Here is a 13728-nt window from a genome sequence, read left to right as displayed (position 1 = left end):
ATATGACCCAGCATCAATGCACTGAAACTCAAGACAGTAAACATACAGTAAATTTAGGCTGGTAACTAACTAAATTATATTAATTAATCTAATCTAATCTAATGTCAAGATATTCAGTTTGCAATAATGTACAACAAACAAAATCTCTGCATCTGCACATTTGAGAAGCATCAAAGGTTTTTGAAATTTTGACTTGGAAAAAAATGACTGAACCAATTATTCGACTATCAAAATGGTTGCTGTTTGGTTTTGTGGCAGTCGACTAATCAATAATCAATTTGACTAATTGTTTCAGCCCTACAGTGAACCCAAATGATTATTATTCATGGAATGCATTAATTTAATTAATAAGGAAATTGATATACTGTAATCAATTCTCTTTTTTGTTATGAGGGTCACTAACTGTCTTTATTTCTAATAAGAATTGTGTGTAGTGTCCAGCCCTTGCTAAGATACTCACAGACAGATCATTTATTAATTAATAATTCATCTTCGCCTATAGTACGACCTTTCTAGAGACTGTGTTGTAGGTAAAATCTCTACCGGGGCAAACGGAGGAGGAGAGAGCAGCTTGGGGGTCAGACAAGAGAGAAAAATTTACTACTATAAACTACTACTATAAACAAGACACATTCCTCCTGTAATTCTGGACATCTGGTATGCATGTTGCGTCTCTCCTCTCTCCTGCATGGGATTTCTAAAGCAGGTTAAATCAGTATGCTTTAGAAACCGTATGTACAGTCACATCTTGGCAGTGCTTTCCGCTGCAGTTATAGCCTGTTAAAGATTTGTCAGGCAGGTTTTTAAAGGGCTTTTTCCAGTTTAAGGTTGCTTTATTTGTTCCTGGGTGCATTTTGTAATTTGTCATCACAAAAATATTGCCATTTAACGTGAACTTACTCGCATGATTCATGACCGTGCTGACGGAGTGAGCAATGTGGTCCCGATGTGGAAAACTAATTTAAAAATAGTTGCATGCGATATTCCACCACTACCAGTCACTGGTTGTCATAGGAACAAGTATGTGTTATTTTCCATCTATCAAACACACCACCAGTGGCAAAATACCAGTGTGAACATCATGTCTGGCCTGGGACGGGTTAACAGGGCAGGGTGTTGCGTTTTAGACGGCAGGCAGAGTTATAGCTACAGGTCAAAAGTCAAGCTGACAGGCCGTTTGTGGCCGGGCTTATGGGGTACTGTTGATACGGGTGTAAATGAGGGTTCCCAGTGCAAACAATCCCTCATGTCTCTTCAAAGAGAAACGCTTAGGGGATCAGTTTCAGGGGCTGGCGAGCTCCCTCATATTGTTGCCCTTCCTAATTTTTAAGATTTCCATGTTAGCCCCTGTTTATAAGCTCTTGGCTTGGTCAAGGAAGTAATTAGTCAAAACCTTGTGTCATATACTTTTTTTTTTTTTTTTTTACAGTGGTCACAAGGACATAAAACGCTTCAGTGGATTGGTCTCCAAAAACAAATTAGAGCATTTAGGATTTAATTTGAGCCACAGTAAACTGGCTGCCTCAGGACACCTCATGCTGCGTTCAAGTGTTTTTATTGCAGGATTAGACGACAGGCCTGGTAATAGGCCCGTACTCTGATAGTGGCTTGTTGTGGTTAAAAGCAAAGTATTGCTTGAATGATAGTGAAGCTGTATAGTGCAGAGGAGATGCAGTTCATCTCCTGTGTCAGCCTGCAGGATGCTGAAAGTCAACACAGGAAGTGAGGTCATGGTGCAAGTCCCTAAAATTTTGTTCCCGTGGTTTCCCCTTGGCGCCAGAAGTCTATGAAATCCCAGTGACACACACTACTCTAAATCAACAGCTTCTATAAATAATCAAATAAACAGAAAAAAGGAAATATGTGGTTATAACTGAAACTAATGATAATGTTTTATATTTTCAGAATTCTATGAACCTGCCTCCAGACAAAGCGCGGCTCCTCAGACAGTATGACAATGAGAAGAAATGGGACCTGATCTGCGACCAGGTGCATTCATTAACTCCAATTCAATAATTGCCAAACCGGCACTGACAGTGTACACACACCTGCCCTTATAACTCACTCTGCACCAGCAACAATGACTTCAGCAAACACACATTATAATGCTGACTCTGTTATGTGTCCTCAGGAAAGGTTTCAGGTGAAGAATCCGCCTCACACCTACATCCAGAAGCTACGAGGATACTTAGACCCCGGAGTCACACGCAAGGTGGGACAGCACAAATGACCTTTATATCTTTAAGTTCACTTTAAAAGGGAACATCAAATTCTGTTTTTTTATCTATCTATCATTTATTGATGATTGTGTATCTTGCCTTTTAAATTGATATGTGGACTGATGGAATAGATGTATTGGACCATTTAGTTATTCCTTTTAGGATTTTAAGGTGTTAAGTATTAGGATGTAGGTATTGCAGTGACTGGGCCCAAACTCACAAGCGTCAGGGTGTCCCATTTTCACCCGTTACTATTATTATGTTTGTATAATTGTATTCTTTTTTATTTCTGATTTGTGTGAAATGAAATACAGTAAGTAAAATTAACTGATTTAAGAACCTGTCTTCTTAAGTTACACTTGCACATTGATAAATCTGCAGCAAAACTCTCTGCTTCCATTGTGTCTTACAGAAGTTTCGCAGGCGAGTGCAGGAATCCACAAAAGTCTTGAGGGAGCTGGAGATATCGCTGAGGACAAACCACATTGGGTAATCAATTCTAATCTCCCATTTTTCCGGCAAATTATACAGATCTACTTCTTGGTGCACGAAGCTTAATGAAACCAAATGATTATTTCCTCTTGTAAAGAACAGTCCTGTTTGGGATCCAGAGCTGTCTCTGGTGCCCTGATCTCCCCCATTGTTTTAACTTGCCAAGCTCTGCAGCTCCACTTCATAGAGCCGGTCCTCATAATGCCCAGATGGTAGCCATTGTGCTGCATCGTCCACTCCCCCATAGTGAGCAGGAAGCTTTGTTGTGTATGCCAGAGGGACAGGAAGGCTGGCTGACCAACACTGAACCCAGTGAAAAGCACAAAAACACACACAGGGATGCTTTTACTTTTACACACTTCTCTCTACTAAAGCAAACAACCGTTTGTATTACTTAGATATTCTTAGTCATAGAATTCAATACGATAGTTCACTATACGCCACTGTGCACGTGAACGCTATGTTCAGCCTTTCTAGCCTTTGCCCTCAGTGTTGCAGACATGAATTTTGACTTAATAACCTGATGTCACACAGATACTTTCATCTAAAAATGTGCTGCAGTGACTTGCCACTGAAAACCAAAAAGGAGCTTGTAAAAAGGCTTTGATTTTCCATAGCATCCACTGAGCTCCAAGAATAACTCATATTCTATTAGACTTCATCAAAAGGGTCTGATTCAATGCATTTCCCAGAAAGACTCACAGGCAAAGAAAAAAAAAAGGAGAGCTATTTTCAGAAGACTTTTGTGGGTGGGATTAAGTGTAACAGATGCTGGTTTATTGTGTGAGTCTGAATCCTGGGCCCATTCTGATGTGTTATTCCTGAGATTGCCAAGAAAATCTGAAATAGCAACTGGTTGGAGAGAAGTTAAGGGAGAGGTTGCAAGAGAGGAAGGAGTGAGGGGTCAGAGGCAAGGAGGGAGAAAGGGGAGAAATAGGCGGGGGGGGGGGTGTTAGACAGGAAACTGATGATCAAGCCCGCCTTCTTGTCCACCCCCTCCTCCTCTTCCCTCCTGCACCCAACCTTACTGCTTTGTTCGCTTCCCTCTGTTCCTCCGCTCACCTCTCTTCCCTTTTCACCTCCCTCCTTCCCTCCGCTACTTTGAGACTCTTGATTGCTTTCCTGCCATTGGCCAGCAGCCTGTCATCATAAGCAGCACTTCAAGACTATTTTAAGAACCTTTTACCCCAATACTGTCCCCCTCCCTCCTGTAGTTCCCTGAAGAAGCAGGGAGGAGGTGAAGAGGGTCTGTGGGGGGAGGCAGACTAAATACTGTTGGCTGTCAGAGGTTCAACCTGAGCCCAGCTCCTCCAGCCTTATGCCCTCTACATTCTTTCTCTCATCGCAATGGGAATTCCTTTGTCTGGAGTTGTTTCTCTCTCCAGAAAACTTAAACGGGGAGGAAATCTGAAGCCTTGCTCTAGTTTTCTCTCCATTGCATTCTTGCCATTTTCTCTCAGTCATGGGAGGGGAGACCCCCTTCAGAGATGCATTCTTAACAGAGTACAGTGAAGTAGCACTAGAACTAACAATTATTGTCATTATCGATTAATCTGATAATAATTTTCTCAATTAATGGACTAATTGTTTGCTCTGTAAAACATCACATTGCAATTAAAAGTGCTGTTACAATATCCTAAAGCTTAAGGTGATGCCAATAAATGTTTAAATCAATAAAGCAAGTCACATTTGAGAACCCAGGGCCTTCGAGTCTTTGGTATTTTTGCTTGAAAGATTACGTAAATGATCAATTATCAAATGATTGATTCATTTCTAATCTAATCTTTGCAGCTCTACAGTGAAGCCCAGTAAGCATTTACACTGAGTAAGACAGAGTAGATATACAGTATATGGAGGTAAACATGCAGGACATAGACCCTAACCCTCTATATGAACATGCATATCTAAAATATTAATGCACATCCACCTGTCTACATAAACCTGTACACTTAAGTGTCTTCCATTGCACTCATCATATAGCCTTTTTTCAAAATAGCCAATAGCAGTCAATAATAGTCTCAATATTCTAAGTAAATATTTGTTTTCTATCCATTATTTCGGGAAGCAGCACACCTAATAAGACAAGTAAATGTTACTATTATATGACTGGAGTTGTTTTAGACCAGATTATTCCTCACACCAATCTCCATTTCCTCTGTGTGTGTGTGTGTGTGTGTGTGTGTGTGTCTCTTTCTCGTTCTCCTTTTTTAAAACCCAGTCGTAGAGGATCAGGGTGTGTTCTTGATTTCAGTGCCCTGCTAACCCCCTCTCTGTTCTCATGCGTCACAGGTGGGTCAGGGAGTTCCTCAATGATGAAAACAGAGGTCTTGATGTCCTGGTGGAGTACCTCTCCTTTGCCCAGTGTGCTGTCATGTGAGTACCTTTGCACACGTACATGTTATACACACACACACACACACACACACACACACACACACACACACACACACACACCTCCTGACTGTAGCCAAAACCTTTCCTAAGGAACTGGGTTGGGCAGGGGATCCAGCTGCTGAGTTGACACATTATGTCCTGTGGAGCCTGTCATAAACTGCTTGTGCATCTAAAATGTGCTCTTGGCACATTGCATTCTTTGGATTTGTTCGTTTGCCGTGTTGCATACTTGGCAAACTGAATGTGTTTCTGAACAGATGCTATGTGATGTAGACTTGAGCTATACCTCGCCTGAACGGGTCAGGATCTCTGTGCTGAGCTTTATCGTGCAGCTTGATGACGGTTGTTGTGATAACCCCTGGCTCTTTACCAGGCTGCCTTGCTAACCTAACCTCCCCCATGCCTCTCATCTACACCCCTGTGCCTCTGTGTTGGCTTGTCTGTCTGTCTGTATGTGGCCCAGGTTGGATTTTGAGGGGCTGGAGAATGGGGAGGATGGCTTCTTGGACAAGGCTAAATCTTGGAGCAGGTCTATTGAGGATCTGCACCACACGGGCACCCAACCCTTCTGCAACACACTGGTGCGCTCTGCCCGCCAGTCTGTCCTCCGGTACGTATTGCTAAGCTAGCTTCCCCGCTATTACCTGTCCCTGTTATTGCCTCGCTCTGCTAAGCTTGAACGCTATAAACATGTATTAGCATGCAAATTGTCTTGGTGCTGTTTTGTTTTGATAAAAATGCCTGAATGGTTGATAAGTTACCGGTCCACTGACCTCTCTCCTGAACTCACGGCTCTGCAAATCTCAGTCAGATGATGAGCTGCATCAGAGGTACAACCTGGAAGTGACCTTTTGCACTGTGTGTCTCACTTTCTTCATCATCCTCCCTCATGTGTCCAGATGTGCGTTTGCACTGTCCTCAGATGAGAGCCAGCTGTGAGCAGCAGCACATGTTGGACAGTTGCGATTCTCTTCTTCATCACTGAGCTACACACAGACAGGAGACAAAGATACATTAGATGAAATCAAGCACTATTATGGTTTACAGAAAGAAATAGCCCATAAGAATATCTTTCAGGCTTTATAACATTTAGAAGTAGTTAACATAAGTTGTAGCATTCTTTTAGAAAATGCTATATACAATTCAAAATTGCTGGATCATAAGACTGTAAAAGCCATTTATAAATTGGAGAAGCAGAAACATTATAGGCACATGGTGACTGTGCAACACAGTTACATAATAGCAGTCTGTGTGCATAGACCTCAGTCTGTTGACAGCAACAAGGAAACCAGGCTCCCATAATGCATCTGTAACCTCAAAAGTTTTTTCTGTCAGACCTCGTTCTCTGTAATTTTCTCTCTCTGTTTCTCTCTGTGTGACACACTTAAAACAAGAGTCATATGAACGGCAGATAGACTTCAGAAATAAATGAAACAAGCTGCCATTAATAGCAAATTAAAAGTTAGGAACTGGGTTTAATCACTGAATCTCTACTAGATATTAACTTCTGCCATCTGTTGCAGCTACGGCTCAGTCTCCAACAGCAAAACCATCAAAAACTCCCGCCTTGTGAGCCAAAAAGACGATGTGCATGTGTGCATCATGTGCTTGAGAGCAATCATGAACTACCAGGTAACCAACGCCAACACTCCACTTGAAGGGATGAGTAATATATAAAGGCTCACACATAATCATATCACATAGATTTTTATGAACGTGAAGATCATGTGTTTCCTGTGCAGTCAAGTGCTGTGTGTATATTTACATATACCCAGGTTTCTCTGACCACATCCTGTGTGTGTCTCTCTCTCTGTCTCTCTCTGTCTTCCTCACGCAGTATGGCTTCAATATGGTCATGTCTCATGCACACGCAGTCAATGAAATTGCCCTCAGCTTGAACAATAAGAACTCACGGTAAGAACTGAGGCCCCCGTCTTCATAGGGCTGGGTCAAACAATAGGGGAAACCCTGCAGCCAGTTCATATGATATGCTTCCCATTCTCCGTGGGGCTCGGCTTCTCTCTGAAGTCGGGGCTCAGAGGCGTATATACAGGCCGTTAAAGGAATGTTTACTAAAGGGAGATTAGTGGTAAACCGCTGGGGCTGATCACTTCATAATGAAGTCTACGAGGGTAAACACTTCAGAAGCTATAAAGACCTGCCCCTGCTTCAGACTTGAGCATGGATTATTTATGTCAGCCCCTGTATGTTGATGGATTTGCATTAGTGTTGAGGATTGCATGCATAGACATACAATCTGGTGGTGTAAAATGTGCTTTTCCACTATTCATTTGAGATAGTTTGTTTTTGCAGTTGATATTTATCCACATATGTTGTCCTGATGAATGTCTCCTGTACTCCCAGGACGAAAGCTTTAGTCCTTGAGCTGCTGGCTGCCGTCTGTCTCGTCCGCGGAGGTCATGAGATCATCCTCTCGGCATTTGACAACTTCAAAGAGGTGCCCAAAGCCACTTTTAAATGACATTTGAACCGTGATCAGCTATAGTTGCACTGTTTACAATTCAGGATCGAATATGCTAAAAAAAAAAAAAAATCTAACTTACATTTATTAAATTGCCATCATTTCCCACATCACCTGTGTGTATAAAGGCATAAAGAGCCAGTGTATGTGGAGGGATGAAAGTTGAGGAGCTCTGGGAGTTTTCATGTGTACTGAGGCTGTAAGCAAAGCCCTACAGTGGTGCTGTCTGAGGTTATTAGTCTCATTACGACAACAGATGTGAGCCAACCTTGAACAATGATAAGGATCAACTCCCTGATGGGAGCTAGTGGACCTCAAAGGTTTGCTCAGCCTCTCGGTTTCTGTCTGCACAGTCATCTAAACAGCGGAACAGGACAATTACCTCTCAAACTAAAGCCCCAGAGAGACATGAGAGCTAATCAACCCACTAGTCAAAGACTAAGATTATACTTTAATACAAGGTGACAGATCTTTGAAATGTCACAACAACACCGTCTATAGTATTCAAGCACAGCAGTACCAGTGAGCAAAGACTAGGCCAACAACTACTTCTGTGTCTAGTTAAAATTATCAGAAATATTTGTGCTTTTTTTTTCTTTTTTTTTCTTTGCGGTACAAAAAAAATGAGAAGAATTAAGAAAGCACTGTTTGTTTTCTTCTCTTGTTCCAGTGTATTTTTGTGTAGGAATTTGACAAAAAAAAAACTGTCCAATGTCTTTATCTTTTCCTGGATTTCCTTCCCATGAATTATGATAATAAGAAGAGCTTGTTGTTGCAAACAGAGGAAGTTATCCTATGTTCACATGCAGCTAAGATCTTGGGATTGATTATGTTTGATCCAGGAATGTGTTTCAAAATGACAAAATACTACATTAAGTTATGAGTAGTTACATGAAATAATAAAGTTCAGTAGCTGCAAGCAATTGTTGCCCATTTCTTAAGTCAAATTACCCAAAATCAATGTAATCACCTTTTAAATGTTTCACCAATACTGGAGTTTTGGTCTCCTACTGAGCCACAACCCTTCCAACATAAGATTAATAATAAGAATAGAGATCAATAGTTATATTTTGACATAAGATGAAGGGTTAAAAATATCTTATTTTGACATTCCACCCAGTTCCTCTCCATGGTCAGCCTTTTTTTTACTTTTGTAAATGATCACCATGGATTAAAAAGGAAAAAACCTCTGTATCGCTGCATCTTTTCCATTTTAGGTGTGTAAGGAGAAGCATCGCTTTGAGAGACTGATGGATTACTTCCGCAGTGAGGAGGGAAACATCGACTACATGGTAATTCTCTCTGGTGTGAACGTATGTCCATCCATCCATCCAATTCAATACACTGGGATCTAAATCTGTCTGTCTGCGATCCAGGTTGCTTGCATGCAGTTCATCAACATCGTGGTCCACTCAGTTGAGGACATGAACTTCAGAGTCCACCTGCAGTATGAATTCACCAAGCTGGGACTGGATGACTACCTGGAGGTAAGGAGACAATATCGTGGTCAAAATGGACAGAACGTCCTCGCATGGAGACTGTGTGAACGGTACATCATGCGTACAAATATCACTCACTCTGATTCATTCTCTCCTGGTGTCAGAAATGTAAACATACGGAGAGTGACAAGCTGTCAGTGCAGATCCAGGCCTACCTGGATAACGTGTTTGACGTGGGTGGTCTGCTGGAAGATGCGGAGACTAAGAATGCAGCGCTGGAGAAGGTGGATGAACTGGAAGAGCACCTGTCCCATGTAAGTGCACCGCCCAGTCTGGACCACCAACACTGCTCTCCGGGCCCACTTATGAGACTGTTGTGGTTCACCAGATATGTACTTAACTTGGCTGTTTCTACGTGGTAATTAGAAATCTACTCAGTGTTTGCATTTCACAAGTGGTTGGGGATAATGACAGGGTGGAGAACACTGGCAAATACTGTGCGTTAAACAATCTTAATATTGTTCTTGTGTTGGCTCATTCTTTCTGGGCAGTTGCCCTTGTGTCCCACGCTGCTTTGCAAAGACCTTCTTCGCATGGAAAGGTCGTGGGCAGCCCCTTACATCACTCGAGGAATTTCATAACAAACTCCGTTCTCCGGGGTCATGAATGATGGGGGAGGATGAATTGATGGAGGAGGATGATCCCTGTGAATTCCTATACAGCATGTGTAATCTGAAAATGAAAACTGAAAGCGTTGCCATGCTCTTGCTGCGTCATGCTGCTGGATACATCTTTCCTACTGATGATGCACTTGATGCGTATGGGGAGAGAGAGGAGGGAGTGGAACTGGGAGAGATGCCCGAGCTGTGGATCAATTCTTCAATTCACCTCCTCTCATCTCTCTGTTGCTCTCTCTGTCTTTCGATCACAGGTGACGGAGAAGCTGCTGGAGGTTGAGAATGAAACAATGATGAAAGTAGCTGATCTGGAGAAGCTGCTCCTTCAGAAAGATAAGGACCTGCAAGCAGTGCGGGTAAGCTGGCAGTCGTTATGATGTATTGCTGCTTGCAAGCCTTGAATCAGAAAGGGTTCAGCCGCTCTGTGTGTTCGAGCAAAGATCCCTTTCAGATGCTTGTGGCTAAATTGCTGTGATAGCAAATTAGGTCAGCAGGAAACAGGATGTTTCTTTGGCTTGTGGAGTCATTGTGTTGTGCTCCTTATCCCCCCCTGGTGACTGCTCAGGAGACGTACGAGTCGACCAACACCCAGGTCAACACCCTGAGGAGGATGATCAAGGAGAAGGATGCCGCCTTCCAGAGGCACTTCAACATCGAGAGGCGGCTGTTGGAGCTCGAACAGCAGGGCACCATCCGTCTGCACAAGAAGCCCGACGGAGACATTGCAATCGAGCCGCTGGGTGTGGGTGGTGTTGGTAGTGGTGGCCTCGGGATCCCTCTGGGAGACATTGGGAAGCTGTCCCTGGGTTCGACGGCAGGGTTAACAGAACCAGGAGGACGAGACACCACTTTACCCCCAGCCAGTGAAGCCCCTCCCCCGCCTCCCCCGCCACCACCGCCTCCCCCTCCCCTGCCCTCTGCCTCAGGTGACACATAATGACTCATAGTGATTATGTCTGGTGACACATATATATGTGAAAGTTAATTTGACTATAGACTGTCAGCGGAGGACTATTTTCAGTTCCCCGTTTTTGTTCATCCGTGCCAAGCGAGGTGATGGGTCACAGCGGTGTTCTCCTGCTGCAGACAGGAAAGGGAAACACACGGCTTGTTTCCTTTGTGTGCGTGCAGGCAGATTATCTCTGTCTCTTACAGCAGTTTTCAGTTCTTTATAAAAAAAACTTTGTTTAACCAGGAGCAGGCTTCGGTAAGATTAAAAGTCTCTTTTACACGGCATTTGAGCCGAGATAAAAACAGAACACAGAGGACATAAAACAAAGGTTACACAACGTTTAGGACAGTATTATAATCAAATAGATAAAATATGAAGAGAACAATAAAGGATGACAAAAAAAAAAAAAAAAAGTTCCAGTAAAAAATGTCTTAACATCGTCTTCTACATTAATTACAGGCCTGGGTGCACCAGTCCCACCACCACCTCCTCCTCTCGCTCCACCTCTGCCAGATGCCTCACCCTCAGTCATCCTGAGTGTGGGCCTGTCGGGTGAGAGCACAAAACACAACACAACATATTCTTCTTATGCAACTTTTAAGCTTGAGCATCTCTACTTTCTATTCTACTGCAGGTAGCAGAGCAAAAGTTAATGCATTTATATATTTCACAGCTATCAGAATCAAGAAGCCCATCAAGACTAAGTTCCGCCTGCCTGTGTTTAACTGGACGGCCCTGAAGCCCAATCAGATCAACGGCACAGTCTTCAACGAGATCGATGATGAGCGAGTACTAGAGGTAAATCACGGTTAGATCTGACGTCTTTTTAGCCCCTGAAAACTTTATAACATGAAATATTTGTGACTAAATTAGCAATGATCGAAGTTAAAGTTGTGTTATGTGTTATTTATTAAAAGTTCAGGTAAACTGCTTCACCAGGACTGTGTGGGTGTGGATTGATCAGGTTTGATTAACAGTGCCGGCAACATAAGCAATAACTGCCATCACATTTTGATTCAGATGCTGCTGAATCCTGATTGGAAATATGTGTTACCGCCTTTTTTCCAACTGCACCCACTCAAAATCAGTGAGAAGAGCTCGTAAGAAGCTAAAAATATGTTTGTACAAGTTCAAGAGTAACAAGTAAGTGAACTGTCACTCACCTGCAGGAGCTTGATCTGGAGAGGTTTGAGGAGCTCTTCAAGACCAGAGCCCAGGGTCCAGTTGTGGATCTTGCCTGCACAAAGAACAAAGTAGCCCAGAAGGCGGTAAACAAAGTCACCCTCCTGGACGCCAATCGCTCCAAGAACTTAGCCATCACACTGCGAAAGGCAAACAAGACCACAGAAGAGATCTGCAAAGCAATAGAGAAGTATGCATTCGTCATGAGCCTTAAAATACTTTTTTGAACCGTAGACACGATCGAACAAGTTACTAATATAAGTTGCGTGTGTTCAGGTTTGACCTCAAGGCCTTGCCTGTCGACTTTGTGGAGTGCCTGATGCGTTTCCTGCCCACGGAGTCGGAGGTCAAGGTGCTACGTCAGTACGAGCGTGAGCGGCGTCCACTGGACCAGCTGGCGGAGGAAGATCGTTTCATGTTATTTTTCAGCAAGATTGAGAGACTCACACAGAGGATGAACATCATCACCTTCGTTGGGAACTTTACTGACAATGTCAGCTTGCTCACACCACAGCTCAACGCGATCATCGCTGCTTCTGGCTCCGTCAAGTCCTCACCAAAGATGAAGAGAATGCTCGAGGTAAGAAGTGTTCGTTTTGGCTGGTGTTTTTTTTTTTTTTTTTTTTTTTTTAATATCAGCAGCGTTTGTGTTGCATATTCATTAGTTCTTCTGCTTTACTTGTAGATCATCTTAGCCTTGGGAAACTACATGAATAGCAGCAAGCGAGGCTGTGTTTATGGCTTCAAATTACAAAGTCTTGATCTGGTGAGTAATAAGTTTAGTAAAACTTTTTTTTGCCATACCAATCAACACAAAAACATGCCGCACAGTTTAATGCTGCAGCGCTTTTGCTGATAATGTAAATGTCATTCATTTCTTTTGCCACACAGCTGCTGGACACTAAGTCTACAGACAGAAAAATGACATTGCTCCACTACATAGCTCTCATTGTGAAAGAGAAATACCCCGAACTGGCCAACTTCTACAATGAGCTGCACTTTGTGGATAAAGCTGCAGCAGGTGAGTTTGCATTAGATATTGAATTGTTATAAAAAAGTCTTAAAAGTCTGCAAATAAGACATAATATCTACTGAATGTGTGTGAAGTATCTCTGGAAAATGTGCTGCTGGACGTTCGAGAGCTGGGGAAAGGCATGGACCTGATCCGGAGAGAGTGCAGTCTCCATGACCATTCAGTCCTGAAAGGCTTCGTCCAGGCCAGTGATACACAGCTGGACAAGCTGCAGAAGGATGCGAAGACAGCAGAGGTATCCAACACTGTCCTCACCTCCTAAACCACAAATTATCCAGTGGAAAAACTGAGAATAAACCTGAAGCAAAACGTCTGTCCCACATGCAGCTCTTTCACCTCTCACACACACACACACACACACACACACACACACACACACACACACACACACACACACACACACACACACACACACACACACACAAAAACCCAAAAAAAACACGACTCCGAAGTCTACAGTGTTTACAAACATTGATCCCAGTCTGGCACTGTCCTCCTTCCCAATTCTAGGAAGCCTTCAACAATGTGGTGAACTACTTCGGAGAGAGTGCCAAGACGACTCCACCCTCGGTGTTCTTCCCTGTGTTTGTGCGCTTTATCAAGGCCTACAAGGTGAGGGCACCAAGCAGCAGCAGTATCTGTGCGTCTCTCCTCGCTGCCTCACTGATGCGGTGCGGCTTTCTCTGTTCTGGTCAGTTTGGAACTTCCCTGGTTTGTCTCACTTAGAGCAGAGCAGGGCAGAGCTTTGGCTGCCTCTGTGCCACAGGACGTGGCGTATACTCCGAGGCCAAATAACAGGAAAGGCCAGCTGGGTCTGACTCTAGAACCGCAGCTGTGGTGTTTAGACTGGTCCCCCCC

The 13728-nt window shown here is 43.3% G+C and overlaps 1 protein-coding gene across 5 annotated transcripts in view; it reads left to right on the top strand.

Moving 5' to 3' along the window:
- fmnl3 (formin-like 3) overlaps positions 1 to 13728 on the top strand; it is a 34141-nt gene that overhangs the window by 14147 nt on the left and 6266 nt on the right. For 4 of the 5 annotated variants that reach the window (XM_023425117.2, XM_023425118.2, XM_023425115.2 and 1 more), the window contains exons 2-22: positions 1906 to 1989; positions 2132 to 2212; positions 2632 to 2708; positions 5001 to 5084; positions 5569 to 5715; positions 6629 to 6737; positions 6943 to 7019; positions 7470 to 7563; positions 8805 to 8879; positions 8964 to 9074; positions 9191 to 9340; positions 9958 to 10059; positions 10269 to 10629; positions 11115 to 11207; positions 11329 to 11453; positions 11825 to 12027; positions 12114 to 12417; positions 12523 to 12603; positions 12729 to 12858; positions 12945 to 13105; positions 13381 to 13482. In XM_023425117.2, the coding sequence (XP_023280885.1) occupies positions 1906 to 1989; positions 2132 to 2212; positions 2632 to 2708; positions 5001 to 5084; positions 5569 to 5715; positions 6629 to 6737; positions 6943 to 7019; positions 7470 to 7563; positions 8805 to 8879; positions 8964 to 9074; positions 9191 to 9340; positions 9958 to 10059; positions 10269 to 10629; positions 11115 to 11207; positions 11329 to 11453; positions 11825 to 12027; positions 12114 to 12417; positions 12523 to 12603; positions 12729 to 12858; positions 12945 to 13105; positions 13381 to 13482 (2751 nt within the window). The remainder of the gene's footprint in view (positions 1 to 1905; positions 1990 to 2131; positions 2213 to 2631; positions 2709 to 5000; positions 5085 to 5568; positions 5716 to 6628; positions 6738 to 6942; positions 7020 to 7469; positions 7564 to 8804; positions 8880 to 8963; positions 9075 to 9190; positions 9341 to 9957; positions 10060 to 10268; positions 10630 to 11114; positions 11208 to 11328; positions 11454 to 11824; positions 12028 to 12113; positions 12418 to 12522; positions 12604 to 12728; positions 12859 to 12944; positions 13106 to 13380; positions 13483 to 13728) is intronic. The other variant, XM_023425119.2, reaches the window with a different exon arrangement.

The sequence above is a fragment of the Seriola lalandi genome, unplaced genomic scaffold (genome assembly GCF_002814215.2).
Source record: "Seriola lalandi dorsalis isolate HSWRI2012SDOR001 ecotype SW California unplaced genomic scaffold, Sedor1 jcf7180002054767, whole genome shotgun sequence".
Classification (NCBI taxonomy): domain Eukaryota; kingdom Metazoa; phylum Chordata; class Actinopteri; order Carangiformes; family Carangidae; genus Seriola; species Seriola lalandi.
Note: the sequence above shows the minus strand (reverse complement) of the source record. Positions and strands in the feature narration are given on the sequence as shown.